The 20,765-nt window shown below is 55.3% G+C and overlaps 1 protein-coding gene across 1 annotated transcript in view; it reads right to left on the bottom strand.

The window, feature by feature from the left end:
• Positions 1 to 20,765, bottom strand: part of HPSE2 (heparanase 2 (inactive)) — a 127,739-nt gene that overhangs the window by 2,581 nt on the left and 104,393 nt on the right. Inside the window, exons 9-11 of the mRNA XM_074875685.1 lie at positions 16,232 to 16,325; positions 13,578 to 13,684; positions 12,320 to 12,434 (exon numbers count right to left, since the gene is read on the bottom strand). Of these exons, the coding sequence (XP_074731786.1) occupies positions 12,320 to 12,434; positions 13,578 to 13,684; positions 16,232 to 16,325 (316 nt within the window). The remainder of the gene's footprint in view (positions 1 to 12,319; positions 12,435 to 13,577; positions 13,685 to 16,231; positions 16,326 to 20,765) is intronic.

Below are 20,765 nucleotides of genomic sequence, written 5' to 3'. Positions count from 1 at the left end.
TGGCAAGGATGCCCTCACGCATTCCCACGGACCCGCACGTAGCCATGCTGTGGCCCTGTGCACCAGCTCCAGCTGATGCACACAGGATGGTGATGTCTCTGGAGCAGGCAGGTCTCCCTCTACCCAACTCTCTACACGGGGCTGGAGCACACCAGAGCTCCCCCATGGTCTCCAGCTCTGTTCATGGTACTCTGGCTTTGGTGACTGCTGGGGGTGCTCCACTTCCCAGAGGTATTTCTCTATTTTAAAGCCTGCCGTGGAGTTAAGCACCCATGAACACAGCACAGGGAAGCCAAGCACTCAAGAAATAGGAAACGTTCAGCCCCTGCACACATGCATTAATGATGCAGCCTTTAATTACGTCACCACATACTACTTTTTCCCGCAGGGCACGGCCTCGCTCAGCACACAGGATGGGCCCCAAGCCCCAGGGAGGGAGGTGAGGCTGTGTGGTGACGGAGGCTGCTGCCGGCAGGGCCCCCCACTCATCCGCTGCAGAAGCTGGGAGGTGTGCGGTAAATGAAGCAGGGTTCTGGGAAGGGAAAGAGCAGGCTCAGGCACTCGCCTGCTATTCTGCAGGATGGGACTCTGGCCCTGCTGCTGCTCCGGGCACCCCGGGTGATGCCAGGGAGATGGACCCTCTCACCCTGTTTCTCTGGGTGCTGCCTGTGGGTGCACTGGGCACAACCTGGGTGCTGGGACACCTTCGCATTCATGAGCACTCTGGTTAAACCCCCTCTGCGCAACCCAGACTGGCTGCCCCAGAGGGATCACGTGCCCCAGGGCAATTGGGATGATCCCCCATCTCAGTTGGCAATGTTGAACTCCCAGTAGCAATGGTCACGCTGGCACCAGGCACTGCTCTGCTTGGCAGTGTCTGACCTGCATGGCGAGGAGGGCTGCTGATGGGGAAAGAAGCATGGATCAAGCACCCTGTGGCTCTGCACACTGCCTGGGGAGGCATGAAGAAAGTCCTGTGTGGTCAGGATAGTGCCAGGAATGGTCTGCCACCCCAGAGGGGCCTGTGGGGGGGGAATGGGGTCTCCAGGACACCAGGCTACAGGGCAGGATGGGCAGGTGGAAGTGCAGATCCCCTATCCATCCCGTGGATGGGAAGCCCTCACACAGCCCCCAATTAACAGGCATTTTGGATGAAGAGGCCAGCAGATGAAACACAGAGCAGTGCTGCAGTAGCCACTGGCACAAGGAGAATACCCACTGGCCAGGCTGGACTGTGGGCCCCATCCTCTCTCCAGCCCAGCTCAGCAGAAGCTGACCTGTTCCAGCAGCACTGAGCTGGCTTGACAAAGGGAGATCCAAACCCACTTCCCACTTTCTGGTTAAGCCTTTGCCACAATGCTGAAGGAAAAGCCACCTCTTGCTCTCCTCTCACTGTTCCCAGCCAAAACCACGGGGCTTTGTGCCACACCAGCCTGGTAACTGCTTCCCCTGCAAAACCCAGGCCCTGGAGGAGACACGAAGGTGAAGGGAGAGGCTCGTGCACCCCAAGGAGGCTCAGCCCGAGAGGCTGAAGCTCCCGAGGAGGACGAGCTGCAGTTGCTTAATACCACAGACATGTGCCATCCCCGAGGTGCGTGCCAGTGCCACCGTCCCTGTCCCTGCTGGCTGGCAGTGCTGCCCCGCACCCTGGGGCTGTCCCTGCCTGCACCACGTTGCAGGGGCTGTGCCAGCCTTCCCCCGCTGTGGGAAGCTGTGTCAGCCCGCCTCGCTCAGGCTCCTGGCAGGCGGCAGAAGCAGTGCCCAGCACATTGCCGACTCCCCAGCGAGCCACGCCAATTAGCAGGCGTCATTAGATGAGTAATTACTTGAGTTTACTGCGAGGCCAAAGGTGAGCACAGATTGTAGTGTTTAGCCCCATGGTCATGAGTTAAAAATAAATGAGTTCAGTGCCCCAAGCTACCTGTCAGCTCAGGCTCTTAGGTCTTTCTAGCAGCCCCCTTGGGGCTTCTTGCCTCCTCTCCATATTTCCACCGAAGAGCTGCTGCTTTTGTCCACAGGTTATGGGAGTGATAGAGGCCAGAGACTTCGTGGCTGCCCTCAAAATTTCCATATGGGTCTCAAGAGCTGTTCTGCAGGGGACTTGTGACAAACTTGTCATGATGGGGAGCTGGCACCAATGGCTCCCCTCCAGGCAGGGTGGCCCCCGGGGGTTTTCTGCTTCGACACCAGTCGAAGTTTGCTGCTCCCTCCACTCTCAAGGCTCAGCAGCAGCAAGGTTTGCAATGTGGGGTGCGGGGAGCTGCCTAGTCTCGCGACCTGCCCTGGTTGCTGCCAAATCTCATGTCTCAGCATACAGTCTTCCCAAAGGTGCTCTGACAAACCCTGCTCCCTTGCAGAGCTGGGGGAGTTGAGCCCATGGCTCTTGCCATGGCAGCTGAAAGAGCTGTGCCATTCAGCATCTCCTGGGCTGAGCACAAGGACAGATACTTGTCTCTCTGGGAAGCATTGGCCACATTTTGTGAGCTTCTGATCCAGCTAAGGGTACACAGCTTTTCTGAGAAAAACTGTGCAGATGCTATGAGTAAGGCAGTCAGCAGTGACGCAGGGTGAGCTGTTCTGCAAAGTGTGAGATGACCACAGCTCTGTGTGCAGTATTTCAGTGCAGGCAATGCCCCCAAGGCAGCATGGGGACTGACCTCTCCCTCCAGCATCTGCAGAAGGCGAGGGGAGAGCAGCGATTTTACCTTGCCTTGCTGGCAAGGCTAGCTCTGAAGTCTCTGTTTTGAGAAGGATGTGGAAATACCAAAGAGAGTTCAAAGGAGGGCCAGAAAAACGACCCAGGGCTGGAAAAGGAGTCGTCAGCGCTGGCCTGGAGGCACTTGAGCTCTTCAGCTTACTGCAGGGAAGCGCTGAAGACAGCTGCAGCTTTTCGCGTCATCGCAAGCCCGCTTGCGGCAAGGGCCAAAATCACGTTACTTGCAATAAATTACCAGGAGCTGGTGACACTGAGCATTTGGATAATGAATTACACACACACCTAGCGTGATGGAAACAAACTTTCCGGGTGCGGGCACTTCCCCTAGCTGGGCTGATGCTCCGGGGCTGCTCCTACAACTGGCATGAGTGAACCCCAGTTAAAATCATACCAGGGCTGCTGGGCACCCGCAACTACTGTCTCCTGTTCAAATGGTGATCAGCTTGGGAAGCAGTTGCTCTTGAAACCCAGCTTGGCTGCAGCCAGGGTGGCTTTTCCACTGATCAGTGACCTCTTCCTAGACTGCTGACAACAGCTGGCACCCCTTCCCATATGGCAGCACCCACATGCCCCTTGCAAAGACAAGTGCCCACCTGGCAGTGTGGTGCCCTGAATCCCGACGGAGGCAGCCTCGACCATGCCCAGGGAGACGTGTGGCTCCAAGCAGTGCAACTGTAGAAAGGATTTGGCTTTTGGAGTCACAGAGGGCTCCCGTTGTGAGGGCTGAGCCAGCAATACAGCTGTAGCAGCAGAGGAGGAATAGCAGACAGGAATCTGGTCTGCTATTAGTCCCCCGGGAATCGAGGGAGCTTTCTTGCTTTAATTGCTTTGCAGACCCATTAAGCAGTGCTGCCACTGCAGCCCTCAGAGCTGCAGGCGAGGAGCACCTGAAGGCAGAGCTGCCCTGGGCCTCAGGAGGTCTCCTGGCCAGGAGGGGCACTTGTCTCAAATGAGTTGATGTGCAGAGCTCAGGCCAGCCACATCTTCTGAGCCCCATGGGGCCAGTGAAGATCCACGAGCTTTCCACTAGACAGGGAAATCTCAGAGGGTCACACTTGATCTCTTTGCACATTTTAATTAATTGCAGGAGCTTTTAGAGACTTCAGCTTTTGGAAATAAGTCTGATTAGGCAGACCTTCAGACAGACCTATTAACCAGACTGTCCCATCTCCAGAACCATCAGGAAGGGTGCAGGAGTATATATCCCCATGCTCTCTCCTAGAGGCAGCAAAGCAACTTTACAGCCCACCTGAGTTTGTTCAGCTTTGCGCTCACCACATGTTGAGAAGACGTTGCCATAACCAGAAAACTGGAGTAACAGAGCTGTAGTCCTTTGATCTCCTGGGGACTGTAACCAGCAAAGGAAGCCGAACTTCAAATGAGCAGGCTGCCGACCCCACAGTGCACAGCCTCCTCTGGTTGGGGCTGCCAGGGCATGGCTCTGTGTCCCCATGTCACTGGCAGCATCAGCTGGCTGCTGCTCACCCGCCTTTTCTTCCTCTTGCTCTTCCCTCTCCTGAAGCTGCCCAAGCTCTTCCTCCATCCCTCAGGCACACTTGAGTTTCAACAGCCTGTTATAGATTGCTCCATTCCTGCACCTTCATCTGCCTTTTTCCAACTGCAACTCGTATGGAGATAAGGTCTGGCTGGTCTGCCTTCCTGTACATCACAGCACAGAGCTTTGCTCTTTCATCCCTCTGTTGAGCTTGATGGCTCGTTTTTGGCAAAAGCATCTTCCAGAAAAGTAGTGATTATGGTTGTGAAGGCTTGGAGGGATGGAGAAGCTGCCACTTCCCAGGGAGTCTGTTCCAGCAGTTAAACATCCGCACTGTTAACAATCCCACTCCTTATTTTCAGCCTGAATTTGTCTGGCTTCAGCTTCCAACCAGTGGTTCTTGTTCTTTCTTTTTCCACTAGATTAAAGAGATCCTCAGCATCCAAAGCTTTCTCCCTGTGGAGGTCCTTACATCCTGTTCAAGCCACGGCTGGTTGTTCCTTCAGCAAGGCTGGACTAATGCCGCTTTTAACATTATCCCTGAGTTTTATGTGCTTGTTGGACTGTGGGAGTTCGAGGCTTTCTCACCCAAATCCTGTGCCTTGCAGACAAGCAGAGCCTCTCCCCAAAGGGAGCATTTGCTGAAGTCAAAATGATCGGCTCCAGGAGTGGGCACTGATGCTTTTCTCATGAGTTCACATGCACCCATCCTCAGGGACGTGAGCTGTTTGCCATTTTGCATGTGCACCCTCCTTGTGTGGACGTCCTGAAGAGCTGAGGACTTGGTGAGCAGCCTCCTACAACATTTGCTGCCGTACTGGGGAATTTGCAGGTGTGCCTGAGCACCACAGAGGACATTCCAGAGAGGGTCTATGAACAGGAACAACACTCCTCCCAGCCCCAAATGAGGGGGCTGCCAGGACCTGGTGGCATCAGCAGGGCAGGACAGGGCCAGCACACATGGAGGTGCTGCAGCGAAGTGGCCCCTTGCCTCTTCCCTCTGTTGTGCCCACACAGCCCTGCCCCTCCTGGGCAGGACAGAGTCTTGCTTTGATCCAGGCACCTGCATCTACGAAAGGATCAGCCAGCGCTGCCCAAATCCTTTCTTGCATAGCCTCGGTCCCTGCAGGTGCCCACCACCAGTCCCCCAAAGCTGCTGACATCTCCGCCTGGGTGTCGGTTGCTTTCACCATGCTGATCTTCTTCCTTCCCACCCTAACAGCAGCAAACGCCTCATCTCACAGCACTCTTTCCTGCATCGCCTTCCACCTTCACATCTTCCTAGCAGCTTTCTTTGCTGGCAAGTGGTCTACAGCTGAAGCGTGACATGAAGACCTGCCAGTCCTGCACCCCAGTGCCTTTCAGTTAAGGAAGGAGAGGAGAAGAGACGGGCATGGCAAGGGAGGGCAATGGCTCCACTAGCCAGGGCAGGGGCAGCTCTGTAGAGCAGAACAGTTGCTACTGTGGCTGTGTTGTGCACCCTGTGCACTTATGGGGGCTTATGGCAGGCTGCTCTTGTCTGGCCCTGTGGACTGAATATCTACTCATGGTTAGGGAATGGAAACCAGGTTACATTTTACAACAGCTCTTCAGTAAATCCCAAAGCGCAGAATGTGGGGGCAGCCAAGAGAGTTGCTCCCGTCCCATATAACCTGCTAATGTGTGTGCACCCATGGGCTTGGAAAGCAGCATTCTCATCCACCAGTGCCAGAAGCACCGCAAGTTCTGTGTTTGGGCTGAGCATCAGCCATTCATCCTACAGCCTGGGGTCTCCTCCCCAGCTATGCCAGCAGCACAACCCACCAAGCCTCTGATGAGCATCACGTGTTCCCAGTCTTGGAGACGCTGCACACTTTGCTCAGCCCCTCTCCCTTGTCTCTGTTTCTTCTGCTCTTTTTCTCCATCAGGGAGAAAGACCAAACACTGACATTAAGGCAAAATTTCTGCTGTGGGAGTGGCAGTCACAGGAATTGCTGCTGGACACTGGTGGCACAGAGGGGACAGCCTGCCCAGGCACTGGGAAAGTGGCAAGTGGGAAGTGGCCGCTGCCTACTCCTGCCCTTTGCAAGCTGGCCCCCAGCCAGTGGCCTCCACCTTCCCAGGGAGCTGAGCAGATGGAGGAACAGCCAAACCTCTCTTTTGTCATCACCTCTCCCTAACAGGGTCCAGGCGATGGAGGCCACAGGAAGGGAGCAGAGCTGCTGGATCAGAGGGCTTGGAAACCAAATGCAACTTCTTTGCTGTTTTCTGTTCTTCTGCTGCTTTTCACCATGACGCTACTTCCCTCTGCTCCACCAGCAAGCACCAACCCACCCTGGGAAGGGTCTCGCTGTGCCCCCTCCTCCACGGCCCCAGGATGACTGTCATGAAGGTGGGCAGGTCTGTCACTAGCACAGTGCCTCTGGGAGACATGGGCAGTGGCTGTGTCCATCCTTCCAAGCACAAGCCACCGCTGCTGGTCCCAGATGGTGTGTGTCTCTGCCTCAGTCTCCAGTGCAGGAGGAGCAGCCCGGCTCTGGGTCTGCACATGTCCCGCAGCTCCGGCAGGTGGGTGCCAGAGCTGCTAGCTGCAGCATGGCTTTGATGCATTTAACAGGCCAAGCATACAAACTTCAGAGACATTTTTTATGGTGCACTAAGAGGGAAAGGCCCCTTAACCTGCTGTGACAGCAAGCAGAGTTTAGGCGCTTTAGATGTTTCCTTGTTCTCAGGTAAAACAAGCTTCAGAGCAGACTTAGAGCTCCTGGAAGGCTGAATGCAGTGAGGGTGCAAGGAGCAGAGGACGCTGCAGTCCTCGAGACATGGTATGATCATGCTTGAAAGGAGAAGGCAGTGGAGGGGATGCCCTGCTCAGACCTGCTTCAGGTGTTTGTGCCGAGGCTGTTTGGGACATTTCTGCAGGGCACCGTTTCCACTCTGTGCTTCAGCAGGCCATGCTCTGGCTTGACATCTCCTGGGAGAGCCTTTTCCCTGCACACGCTCGAACTGCCTAGGATTTCGTCCCTCCCTTCCATGACCAGAGAAAACATCCCATACCAAGAGCTCCTGTCCATCTTTGCCTCTCCCACCCCTTCCCCATCTGCAGGCGTCACTCCTGTCAGAGCCAGTGCTCCAGCGTGCAGGGCAGATGGGGGTGCCAGACGCCTGCGCGGCAGATTTACGGTCATCAGGAACAGTTTCCATGTGTATGCGAGCTCCATTGGACCTGCTCCCTCTCCCCACCCTTTGTCGCTCCCAGGCTTGGGACAGTACCTCTGCCTCTGCCTGCGCGATGCATGGCACACTGCAGCCTGACCTGGCTGCCCTCTCGCCAACAGTGACCCCAAAGCTGAGGGTCCCTGCTGGGGGGGAACAGCAGCCGCAGTCCTACCCCTGGCAGCTCGGCCGGCTATCTGAGCGTAGTGCAGTGACTCAGTGCTGGGCGTGCAGATGGGCCGGCGCAGCAGCAGGGCTGAATTCCCCCGGCCCCACAGCCAGCTGGCCGGGCTCAGCAGTGGGAGCGGGAGCGCTTGCAGGAAAGGGCTCTCCATAATCTTCCTGCTATGGATGCCGGTCTCCTCTTCACCCCTGGACACTGCCCAGCCCAGCAGCCAGGCAGCCACCGGGCGAGCGGATGGCAGGGTAGGGATGGGTGCAGGTGGGCGAGGACCTGGCCCCCACAGCCCTGAGCTAGGGAGAGCCCCCTCCTGTGCAGCGCAGGGGCGGGAGAGGCACCGTCCGGGGAGACAGCTAGGACCTCCAGCTGCAATTAGCAACGCCTCTGGCCAAGGCTGCTCAGCTAATGAGTGCACCGGGGAGTGTGTACGTGCAGCAGGCCGGAGTGTGGCCAGGGGACCCACTCCCACCCCTGGCACCCAGCACAGGACCTCCCTAGCACCCAGAGACTGGGGTCCCAGCCCGTGCCCCGCTGGGGAGGTGCTCAGGACGCGTGGGGCAGGTGCCATCGGTACCCACCCACCAGGTGCAGCCCAAGGGCACGGCTCGAACCATGGCTCTCCCCTAGGGACCCCGAGGGATGCTGGGGACAGCCGCAGCCTGATGCTGAGCTTGTTCACACCACGGCTTTTATGAAAGCCTGGTTAGGAAGGGGACAGATCACTAAGGACAGACCCGATCCAAGCCTGGGGTCCTTCTTCCTCCAAGACAGACAATAAGTTTCCCAACAAGTTCCTCAGTGCCTTTGGACTAAGGAAAGGAGGTGAAAAATCACCCGCAGCATCCAGGAGTCCGACCACGGCACTGTCAGGCACAGACCTCTGCACCGCTGTGATGCTTTCTCAAGGACGCCATCAATTCACAGGCAATATCATATTGTCTTCTACTACCACAGCTGAGCAGGCAGCCCCTGCTGTCTCTTCACCCTGTGATTCCTCTGGGCCTTTCTCATGCTGTGTATGAAACTTATAGGCAGAAAGGAAGTTTTAGCATCTGCCTAACTCAGGAGAACCAAGTATCTCACCGTCCACAGTCTTTAGGAGAAGGTCCAAGAGGAGCTACAGTTATCAGGAAATGGAATCCTGGATTTCAGCTTTAGCTTTTCCATGGGGTTTGTGTTGCTCAGGTTCTGCATAGAAATATGCCCAGTTTCCCATGGACAGGTATAATCTTACAGCACTGTGCATTAAGGGAGCAGAAATTACTACCAAGAATGGATAAAAACCAGGCAAGTGCCATGTGGAAGAGCATTCAGCAAGGTCTTTAACATGCTGTAACAATCTGAAGAGAAAGCTCACACCTACCTGGGAGGCTCTCTGGTGAAATAAATGTATTGCATCCCTCTGGACTGTTTCAGAGAGATATTAAGGAAAGAGAGATGGAGTATGTACACTGCATGCCTGAAATGAGCCTAGAGCTACTAAATGCCAGAGCAGCATTTCAAAGGCACTGCCCTGTGAAGGGTGAATATCAGTGCTGTTTCTGCCCTCCTTTCTTCTGCTCCTCACTCCCACACACACGTACAGATGGGTTTAGGTGCAGGCAGGCAGACTGACATACCTGTGAAAGGTTTTATTTGAAGGGCTTCTCAAGCACAAGCCCTGACTATTATACAGCTGGCTGCATCAATCACTCAGGAAGGCAAAGCACTCCAACCATACATGAAAATGTTATCTCAGAAATAACAAGGCATTAAAACACTTCAGCTCAGTTGCATTAAGGTCAGCTGGAACATTTCTATTCCCCAGCCTGATCACATCTGTGTGAAGGCCAGGGAACCTCATGTTGCCCAGTTTCTCCCGCTTTACTTCCCATTAGTCCAGCAACAGAAACCCATTTCCTCAGATCTGCACCTGGAAGGAGGCTCAGAGAGACAGCCTTGCCTTCCCCTGCTGCAGCACCCATTCCTTGCATGGGACTTTGAGGGCACCACCTCTGAGGAGAGGGTGGATGGGCAATTCTGCAGCCAGGATGGGCACTCAGAGATGCTCTTTCATGGGTGAAGGACCCAGATGGGTGCCCAAAGGCCATGCCCCTTGCAAGATACCTCTGAAGCTATAAGACTGCTTAGCTCATAAGCCAGCTGTGTGTGGAAAGCCTAGTAGAGACAAGTGCATCTCCCTCATTTCACTGTGAAGCTGCAGTGCCCTTGGCCACACTGCTGCCACCTGAGACCATTTTTGGGGAGCCAGGCTGCATTACACTGGCAAGCCACCATGGCCAGGGATAAGCCAGCTTAAACCTCTCCTTTCAAGGTTTCACTGCATTCCTGCCTGCAAGCAGCTATTCCCAGGTGCTCTTGCATTTCCCACTGAAATGGCCAGAGTTTACAAGCTTACTTTCAAGCCAAGGCTAACCCTCAGAAAACATAGAGCAAGCCCCACCAGGCCGCCCGAGTTTGCTGCCCAGTGCCCATGCCCAGACAGGAGCCGTGCTCTCTGCCCGCCCAAGGCACTGGTACCCCTTGCTCGCTAGCAGCATGGCCCACGACGGCGACTATCACTCTGCTATACATAGAGTGGTGCAGCGATTTGTCTGCTCCTTCCCTTGCACATAACAAATCCCCCCAGTGCTGCAGTCCCTGGGGAAGAGGCAGAAACAAACGTGGTGGTTTAGAAGCTGAGAATCCCACAGCGGTACCCACCAGGCGACCTCCATTATCTGCATTCCTCAATCCCCAACTTGGCACCCACACCACATTTTACAAGTTTCCTCATGCCACCTGCTGTAACATGCCCTAACAGAGACAGTATTAACATGAGCAAGACCAGCAGCATCTGAGGGGCCCGGTTGAAGGACAGGAAGGAGTGCTCGCGTGGCAGTAGCACAGTGCTCGTACAGCGACATACTACAAATCACTTAGTTTTATATGGAAAGCTCTTTAGCACAAGGATGGAGGGTTGTATTTGCATCGCCGCACCATCCCTGGACCATGCAGAAAACTCTCCCTGGACCATGCAGCTACCTGGCACCTAAGGACGCTGCTGTAAAAGACTCAGCTTCAGCTCAGCATCCCAAAACACACCGTTTTCTTATCTGACAAGCAGGGATCAGTAGTGGCAGGGGAGGAGGAGGAGGTGCAAAGGCTGCTAAGGGGAGCCCAGCCCTGGCTCCCGGCTCCTGGAGGAGCTGCCAGCCGGAGCCACGATTGATGCTGCGGTGGTGCAGCCCTTCTCTCAGCAGGCAGCTGCCTCACGCCCAGTCGGCGTGCAGAAACCTCTTTGTCGTGGCAGCTAATGAGCAGATTGTATTTCACAGTGCCGCGGCCCCGCGCAGGTACAGCCAGAGGCTTTCATCTCCCTGATAGCTCCCACGGGAAAAGAGCAGCCGCTGTCCCACAGAGCAGGTCACAGTCCGGTCTCACCGGGTTTTTTGGTGCTTGCAGTTTTTAAACCCTCTGTCAGTTTGCACCTGCCTGTGGCTCTTTCATAGCACAGGAGTGGAGGGAAAGGGGTTGGGGAAGCACCCACTGGAGTTTGTGCAGAAGCACAGTCGTGGGATGTGAGATCAACACTGAAGCACATGGGAGAGTGAGGAAACAGCCATGAGGGGGGTAGCATCTAACTTATTGGGAGACATCTTTAAAACAACAGCAAAATCCATTTTAAAGACCTCCATTGCGTTTAACAGCCCGGGGTTTATTCCTCTAACTCCTCTCCTGGCTTTAATCTGGCTCCTAACTGCACGCCTGCTTCAGCCGCTCTGGGGCTGCTGCCCCTGCTGTGCCAGGACAGCTGGCCACGGGCCACCCACTGCCCCTGCTGTGCCAAGAGAGCTGGCCATGGGCCACCCCCTGCCCCTCCTGTGCCAGAAGAACTGGACATGGGCCACCTGCTGTCCCCACATGCCCAGCAGGCAGGAGCTAGCTTGCACCCATCAGCCAGGAGCAATCCAGGGGGGCCCTGAGGCCCTGGGGAGGGGGGTGATGTGGCTTGGCCAGGGGAATTGGCTCTTCAGAAGAAATTCATCAAGCGCTTGCCCCAGTCTCAGATTCATCTCAAACAAAGTTCAAAGTCCCCCAGGCTCCCCCCAGCCCAGGCCCCCAGAACTGGCAGGTATGCTTGCTGGAGGGGAGCGTGTGGAAGCAGCTCAGGGTGCTCCTGGAGATACCCGGAGCAGCACAAGTATGGGACCATAGTCTCCTGCTCACTGGCTTGCTCTCCAGAGCCATGCTGCGGGCGTTAGCACAGACCTCATTTCACCAACACCTCCCGCATCCTGCCCTGACGCTCAGGGATGCTGTAGCAGGGATGCTGTTTTCATTGACTGAGTAGGTAGAGCCGACTGAGATGTAGCTCCAGCCTGGCTTCCCCCGGGCCAGCTCACCATTAACGATCCGGCTGCCCACCCTGTGTACATGCATGGTGGTCCTGCCACATCCCTCCCTCTCTCTGACTCTGCAGTCTGTGCCGGCACCCCTCAGTGGCACCAGCCTCCCTCCCATGCTACCAATCCTGGGCACTAGATGAAGTTTCAGCTACAGAGGTATCGCTCTCCCATCTGCCTCCAACATGTTGCATTTGACATGAACTAATGTCTCCTATTAACACTGCAAGAAACAGATCTGGAAAAATTCATTTTCAAGCAGAATTCAGACAGGTCACAAGGAGAGAATCCCCCCAAAATGAGTGGGGAGAAGCCAGCATCAGCACGACACCCCCGGGCAGACCTACCGGCAAGGGGTTGAAGTTCTGGTCCACCAGGTGGTTGTGGCCGTGGTCGAGGAAGGAGTGCCGCACCACCACGTCGATGCCCCGGCTGGCCAGCAAGCCCAGCGTGTTCAGCCACCTGGGGATGGAGGGAGCAGAGTCAGGCCGCTGCAGGGGGACCACCTGGCCCCAGTGGCATAGCTGTGCTCCGGCACATGGCGTAAGTCTCATGCACCTGACCTGGTGCCTGCCCCCAGCACCTGAGCTCAAGCCTTCAGGTGGTTTTGCGAGCTGGGTATTAACCAGCTCCCACCATCCCTACCCCAGCAAGCCTGCACACCGCTCCCCCCGCCACAGCCACCTCCGCCCCAGTTGTGCCTGGCTTGCATGTCCCAGCATGGTGCCTGAGCCCCTGCATGCACCCCAGCACTGCAGCCCTGTGCCCAAAACCTGGGGTGCTCCCCCAGCCTCCCAGCACTCTGCACCCGCTGTCTCAGCAAAGAGGACTGGACCTTTGCACCAGCCTGTTTCCTCACACCCCCCAGGGAAAATCTTCAACCCTCACAGCTTGCCACAGCCCTGATACCCTGGGCATGTCCCCACGCCTCCCCACAAAGCCTGGATAATCTTCCTCCATCTTTCATGACCATGGCCAGCTCTGAAGATCTGAACTGGGGCTTTGCAGCAAGATGCCCATGCTGTGAGGCTGTGCCAGTAGACAAGCCCCAGGAGCCAGGAATGGTTACGGCTTTGAAGAAGGAGAAAAAATGGTTTCCAGAGCAGAGCCCTGTTGAGCACTTCCCTGGGCAGATGCCCCAGGAGTGAATGCAAGCAAGGACACATGGCCGCAGCCTGAACCAAAAATGCAGAGCAGGTGAAGGGCCAGGCGATCCTGAGCTGTCGAGCGAGGCAAGCCTGTCGGGATGACAGCCCTGGGGTCCCAGAGCTGGCGTGCTCAGATCACACCTCCCTTCCACACCCATACCCTGCGAGCACACCGTGGGTACTGGTGTGCGACCCTGTGCTGTCCCCTCCTTACTCCACTTCTCTGGGTATGCCAGAGACTGGGTCATCTACAGGAAAGCAGAGCTGAGGAGGGGTAATAGGGATGCTATGGAGAAAACAATGGTCCCTAGGCTGCTGGGGAGTACCAAGGGGGTACAGGTGGTGTCTCTGGGCACAGAGCTGGCCCTCTCCTGACCGCAGTGGCTTTACAGCACTGAAGCCTGCAGAGCCCATGGGGGTGGCAGTGCCCCGCCACTGGCGAGCCGGCATAACTCACAGGAACCCGGCCGCATAGGAATCGGAGAGGTTGTTCATGCCTCCGGCCGAAGTCGCACCAACACCTTCCAGCCAGATCTTCTTCCCTGGTGTGTATGTGTTCACTACCTGCACAGGAGACAAAAGCAACCAAAATGGGTTTCATCAACCTGTGATTTAAAGCCAAGGCAGACATCTCCTGTGCTACACCCTGGAAAGAATAATGGAGACCTTTGGTAATGATGCTGCTGGGCAGTCAGTGCCTGCCTGGCCCTGGCATGATCACTAGGTGCCTTCACCGTGGCTGGGTGGTGGGAGACTCTTCCTCACTCTCTTCTGCCACTGTCACATGTCCACTACACATCTTCTGGAGCTGCTCCAAACACACTCTCCCAAACATGCTCTCATGCTCCCAAACCCAGACCCTACTCTTTCCCCATGGTCTCCCCACACACTCCGTCCCATAGGCTGCCCTGCCACGTCACCTCAGCTCTCCATGTCCCCACACAAGGTCGCTGCCAGCCACAGGGAGCATCTGAGCCCCAGTGGCTCTACGACGTGAGAGGACTAGGACACACACTGGAGCCACATGGAGGAATGGTGGACACCCAAGAAGAAAGCAGTGAAGCAGTGAAAGCCCCTAGACGTGGGTAGAGCCAGCCCCATGGCTGAGCAGGGGCTGCTTTGCCTCCTGAGGGGTCCCTGGCACAGGCAGGACATGCAGGTCCAAGCATGCTGGCCCACCACTTACAAGGCTCCAGCTGGCAGCACAGACACCCGTGAGATGCCGGGTAGGACAGGAGGGCCCGGATGACTGGAGCTGCCCTCTCCCAGCACAAGCAACCTCCAGCACCACACAACGCCCTGTCCTCTCTCCCGCAATCCCACTTCTCCAGGCCGGGCGATAAGTTCCTGCGACCAGATGTCTGCAAACCCAGCGGCCTGCGGAGCGCTCCGTGCAGCCTGATGGATCCTGCCCCATTAGTGAGGAGCACTGGAATGTGCTAGATGGACTGGGATCCCTCAAAGATGTTAAATACGCCAGCTCTGGGCTGCCTCCCACTCACAGCCTGTGAGAGTCGACATCCCTGACTGAAGCCCCAGAGGTGTTGGCATCCTGCCTGTAATTATCTAAGCCCGCCACCTTCCCCCGTCGGAGAGGAAGCAATAAAACAGGCAAGTGGACAAGCCCAGCTGCTCTAATCAGCCCCGGCAGGATGCATGGACTCAAAGCCAAGCTGGAGGCTATTAGCACCCAGCGCTGTGCTTTTGCTCAGCCACACTGGCATTCCCGGGAGAGCCCTTCCCCGGCACTGCCCTGTGCAGACCAAATCCTGCCCCGTGGGTGTGAGGGTTCCCCCAACCCACACTGAGGGTGGCTCCTTGCTGCCTCTGTCTAGATGGGGTCCTGCTCCCTTCCCAGCAGGTTCCCGACCCGCAGCAGAGGTGGGACTTGTGCCACCACTTTTGGTGGGGTATTGTACCCCCAGTGGGAGCAGGATCAGCAGGTGCCTCTTGCTTGCCCCCACGCTGATCCCACTGGCTGCCCAGCCATGCCTCCCCACAGCAGGAGAATCATTCACATGTGTGGACAATTCCCAGCTTGTGCCAGAGGACTCAGCAAGCAGCTCCTCTCCTCCAGTTTTGTTGTGCCAACCCTCTCATCCCCTTTCCTGGGGCCTCTTTGAGTTGTTTACTCATCCTATGGTTTCTCTCTGCAGGAATTACAACAGTAAGACATTGTGGTGACTGGTATGGTTTGAAAACCTAGACAAGACAGATGGATGGACATCTCTAGTCCCTAAAGCCTTACCCGCTTACTAGAGGTTCCTTATTTCTTCTGCGACTGACAGCTGAGTGGGCTGGTCACAGCCCTGGCCCCTGTATCAGCCAAAGTGGGGGGACCCTGTGAAGACCCCATCACCTACCCTGTTGCTAGAGATGCAATCCAGGTCCCCCCAACCGGCGGTGAGAGGAGTGCTCGCTGCAGGCTGCACTGGCCAGGCAGAGCTGTGGGCTTTGACACAGCACGCCAGCAACAGCTGGGTTTTATAACAGTCAAAACATGATCATCAAGGAAAAAAAAAAAAAACAGTTGTTCATAATGATCATGATTCTCCTCTAGTGAAAATCATCCTGGAAATGCAACTGTCACAACTTTTAGTTGCAAGCAACATTTTTAGTCACTGCGAGTGAGTGGGGCAAGACATTGCAGTAGGAGCCTCCTCCTCTCCTTGTCCCCTGGAGCAAGTTTCAGAGAATACCCATGTTACACGCTGCTCCCTTCAGGAACAGACAGATGGGAGACTCAAGCCAGACGGCTGCTTTAGAAAGGCTTTGCACAGCAGTGTCTGCTCCTGTCCCGTGCACCCCGCAGCCTGGCACACCCGCGCATGCCACGCCTGTGGCTGCTTCCCTCCTAACCCACTGGACATCCCACACTGGGGCCAGGCATCATGCTGTCTGGTCTTTCCACCCATTCCCTGCATAAGGGCTGGCTGCATTTAGGCTGCGAGCACAGCCACCCCAGCAGCCACCCTCCATCCCTGCCCCACACCAGCTCCTCTGGGAGCGCGTCAGTGCTGAGGCCAGAGCCCCGGCCACGAGCTGTGCCAAGGCCAGGCACCATGGGCATGGTGCCCCCTCGTCCCTTGCAGAACCTTTGCACTCACGCACTTTCTGGATTTTCCTGATCTGGTCAGAGAGCGTGTCTAACAGGCGTGTTTTCAGGAAGTCCGTCACTTTGGCCACTCGGCCATCAATGTAGTAACTGGAAGGAAAATAAGAAGACAAGGATCAGACAGCTGGGAGGAGTTCTGCCCCAAATCACGTCCTCTCATCCCGCTTCTGTCTCAAACCAAGAAGCCTCCTCTGCACTGGGGAGTCCCTGCTTGCACCCTGCCCTGCTCTGGCTCACTGGCTGTGCCTGTGTCTGGCAGATGCTTTCAGTCTCCAAAACAAGGTGTGAGGTGGATGCACCCTGAACGCTGAGCATTCTGCACTGCAGAAACCATGGGAAGTTTTGCACTTTCTTAACTATTTCTGATGAAATGCTGGGAGCAGAACACCAAAGGCTAGGAGCAAAACTCCACCCACAAAGGTTTTGCAGCACCCTTTTCACTGGTCTCACGGACACCCTACAAAAGGAGACCCTCCATCACGATGACTGTGATAGCAGCGCCTGGACTCCATGACCAGGGAGATCTTGGGAGATCTTCCACTCACCTGGCTTGTCCTGCCTGTATCCATCCTGTCTTAGGGACACACTTTTTCAAAATGCAGATAAGCCAGTCAGTCCTGGGCCCAGTATCATTGCTACTGGAAAGATTGCTTTTACGGGATGGCAAAATGGAAGATGTAAATCTAATGGCTGAAACAAAGGGCCTCTTAAGCCACAGGAGGACACTACGCAGACACCACAGAGGAGAAGGGTCCTGAGTGGCAAATACCCTCTCTGAGACATACTGGAAATTGCTGCAGTAAGCACCCAGAAGGGGACGGAGGAGGCTGTCCGTGTTCCCAGCTGTGGGATTAACTGCACCTCTCTGCCCAGGTCATGGGACACTCTCCTTTCAATGGCTGGTCTGCAGGTGAGACTGTCCAGAGCCTCTTCTGGTCTGAGAACCAGAACTGCTTGTGGACGCCCTGCTGCAATAACACCCCTCCAGGCTACACTCTGATGGTGTTTCTGAGACAGGATTAGTGACTGTGGGGTGCACAGGCTGAGGACCAACAGCACCAGAGCAAGCCCTGCTCCCAGCACCCCTGCATCTTCCTTGCTCGCTCTTCCAACAAAATCCACAGCTGAATCCCCCACTCAAGAAATGCCGTGGCTGTTACCTGCAGGGAAGTCCTGCTCTCACAGAAATCCCTTCTGCCCTGGGAATGCCAGGGAGTATGTCCTATACCTCTGTATGGAAATATCAGCAGGCTGATTTCTGCTCTTCATATGGTTGCTTATATAAAACACAGCTATAGTGCTGCCAATCATGATGTGAATCATCTGTCTCTTAAGTGTGGGAGGAAGGCTCTGAAATACCTCAATACTGTCTCCTGGCTCCAGGACATAGGGTGAAGCAGTTTGTCCTGGAGTGCAAATACCCTGTGGCTGGACGTACTCCCAACCAGCTCCTCCTGAGGAAGTACCTGGGGCTGGCACCTCTGTCCCCACGCAGGGAGCAGTGGCAGCCCTTGCACATCTCCCAGAGGCTCCTCCCAGCCTTGCAGGGACACCAGGATGCCTGCTGCAGCATGCACTGCCATACCCCTGGGACAGCCGTTTGGCTGATAGGTTTTGCAAGAGAAACTTTCTGAACTTCCTTCTTCCAAATCTGCAGTGTGCATCAGCTGCTTGACACGGCGAGCCCCAGGGTGTGTTGGAGCCGTGCTGGGGGGGACAGAAGTGCACGGGAATTACAGCGGCTCTGGCTGGGGCTGGAAAGGCTCAGCCATTGCCTCCCATCCCTCACTGGAGCAACACTCACTCGGCATTAACCAGTTACACAGACCCTTTTCCCTCTCCACAGACTTCAGTGCAACCATAGGTGCTGGGATGTGTAGCGGGCCGAAGACCTGAGGTCTGAAGAAAGGTGGATTCACCTTTCCAGGGCTGATTTCTCCATAACATGCATCTCATCCACACCAGAGAGCAGCTGTAGTGGCCAAGGTGGCTGCTTAACTTGGGTGCTGGAATGCAGGAGCATTGCCAAAGGGTGCTGTGAGCTAACTCAGCCTCAGACAGAGCACCCAGCACATGTGCAACATGCATGAGTGTTCAGAGAGGATTTTTGTGTCTCATTGCTCCAAGTCACTACCCAAGTAACAGAGTAAATGCACTTGGAGCTGTGCAGGGCTTGGAGCTGTGCAGGGCTGTGGTGAAAGGGGAACAATGCCAGCACTGTCCCAGAACAGAAATGTGTTACAGGCTCAATTTGCAAAGCATTAAATGAGAAGAACCTCCTCTGTCAACCTTTGTCCAGGCGTGCGGTCCCAGCTGTGTCCCCAGCAAAGCATGAATCATGCCAGCCACACCACAATTTCACTCCAACATTGTGTAACCTGAGGAAGGAGGCAAGAGGCATTCCGTGGTGACTGGAAGGTGCTAAGGGCAGAGAGTATCTCCAGGTGGAATTTAGGAAGTGTTCAAAATCCTTCCGATCACTTATACACTATCGAACCACTGGCTGCTGGGAGGAAAGCAGATCTGTAAGCAGCAGGCAGCAGTGGGGTTTACAGAGATTACTTTTTAAGACAAAATTACAAAGCAATGGACTCTGGGGATGGCAGATGTTTGGATTTTAGCACAGCACTTAAGAACTGAACAGAAATGATTTTTTCAGACTGCTGTGGACTAAAAACCCCATCACCTGGGCTGAAAACTGGCTGAAAGGCCATAAAAAGAAGGTTTCACTGACTGGGAAAAGATGTAGTTAGAGAGACCTCAGCCTGCATATGGCCCCTCCAATGCAGCAGGCTTTCTGCAGGGTTTGGCTTGTCTGTGCAAGCCAATAAGGCCCCAGAACCCAGAATAAAGCCCTTGGAGAGCAAAGGCAGGCTTGCACCTCCTCACCATCTCATTCAAGCACAAGGGGTGCTCTGACCTACAGCTCTGCTGCTAAGGGTGAGGACCACCTCTCCAGGAGCAGCCCCAGAGGAGGCTCTGCCCTGCCAGGGACTGCACGGAGGAGGCAGCCTGGGAAGGTGCTGCTGTGCTGAGCACAGATGAGACCCTGCAAGGAAGAGAAATGCCCCAGGACAGTGCCACGGTCACATTTTTTTGACACCTTCATTAACAACCCAGAGAAATGGGGACTGGTAGAGGAATGCAAGGCAAAAATAAACCTGCTTCAGTATCAGGAAGTCTTGTTGGTAGCATGTCTCCTGGGGGAGTAAGGAGGGGAGGGGAGCACCCCGGCTTTGGATATTTAAGCAGAGCTTGAAGGCAGTTACAAGCTTCTGTAAGATGGGCAAGGATCTCTTGCAGGTCTGCCTGGGAAGTTCTCGGACACCAGCAGGTACTTTCAACCTCCCCAGACTGGGAAAGAGTGAAAATGGCACCAGCTGCACAAGGCTTTCGAGGAAGAGAGAGGCACTGAGGTCTTCTCTGGTACCAAGCTACTCAGGAACGGTGAGCCATTTCCAGCTGTAGGCTTTGTTATTGAGATGAGGGCACTTCCTTTTGAGAACTTTAACCATCAGTAAAGGCAGGGTAGAAATCTGCAAAATGCAAACAACTGACAGGCCTTTAAAGCAGGAGAAGTGCTTTAGGCGTGGATTATTCCCAGCAGCAAAGGCTGCAGCTTTGCTGATATTTACAATGACTCAGTGCACTTGACTTTAGAAAAAAAAAAAAAACCCTGAACAGTCGCAACTCTCCAACCTCTAAAAAAGCCAGCAGCAGCTGCAGAGCTCCAGCGCTGACAAGTACCTCCCCAGGCAGCAGCACGGTGCACAGGCAGCCGGGTCGAGCCAGCCCCAGCAGCCGCAGCATCCACATCCTCCTCTCCCAGTGCCGGTGAGGTCTGAGTGCCAAAGGAGACGAATGGACAGACCCTCCCCAGCACGGGCAGGGGTCTCTGGCAGCCACAGCTCTGCAGAGGCAGAGGACATGTAGGTCATGGACAAGCTATTTGTCTCTAACACAGGCTGGCAGATCTTCCAGCGGGCTTTGGGTATGATGCAGCACCAGAGCTGGCCCTGAAGCCTAGGAAATAGCATGCCCACCACGGGCACAGACGATACCGTTTCTCATAATACAGGAGAGAATAGATAGGGGCAATTACATGTAGAGCTGACCCATCATGTCCCCCAGTTTGATCCACTATCTCTGCAGACAGACAATCTGCAGGAACATGAGAAGAGCCAGCCAAGGAAAAGAGGAATCTAGCAACTAAATCCTAGATGAGACATATGTCTCAGAGGAAAGGCCATGTACAGGCACTTTGGGTGCCCTATCATACTATACAAAGCTGAGGCCAGTTCTTCCCCTTCCATTCACATTACCCCATTTCTAAAAATCCCATTTGAATATGCCCTAGAAATTCAGGATGGGATCAGTGCACTTTGCAAAGGGAGGTGTGACTCTATCACTCTGGAGGTGGCCAAACCAGAGGGAGAGGCACAGGGGAAGGACTCGGCCAAGGGCTGGGGAGGGATTTGTGCCAGTGCTAGGAAATGCACCACCTCAATTCCCAGCACCCATCCCTGGCTG

Source organism: Strix uralensis, chromosome 7 (assembly GCF_047716275.1).
Source record: "Strix uralensis isolate ZFMK-TIS-50842 chromosome 7, bStrUra1, whole genome shotgun sequence".
NCBI lineage: Eukaryota > Metazoa > Chordata > Aves > Strigiformes > Strigidae > Strix > Strix uralensis.
The sequence above is the reverse complement of the archived record's forward strand: the minus strand, read 5'-3'. Positions and strand labels throughout refer to the sequence as shown.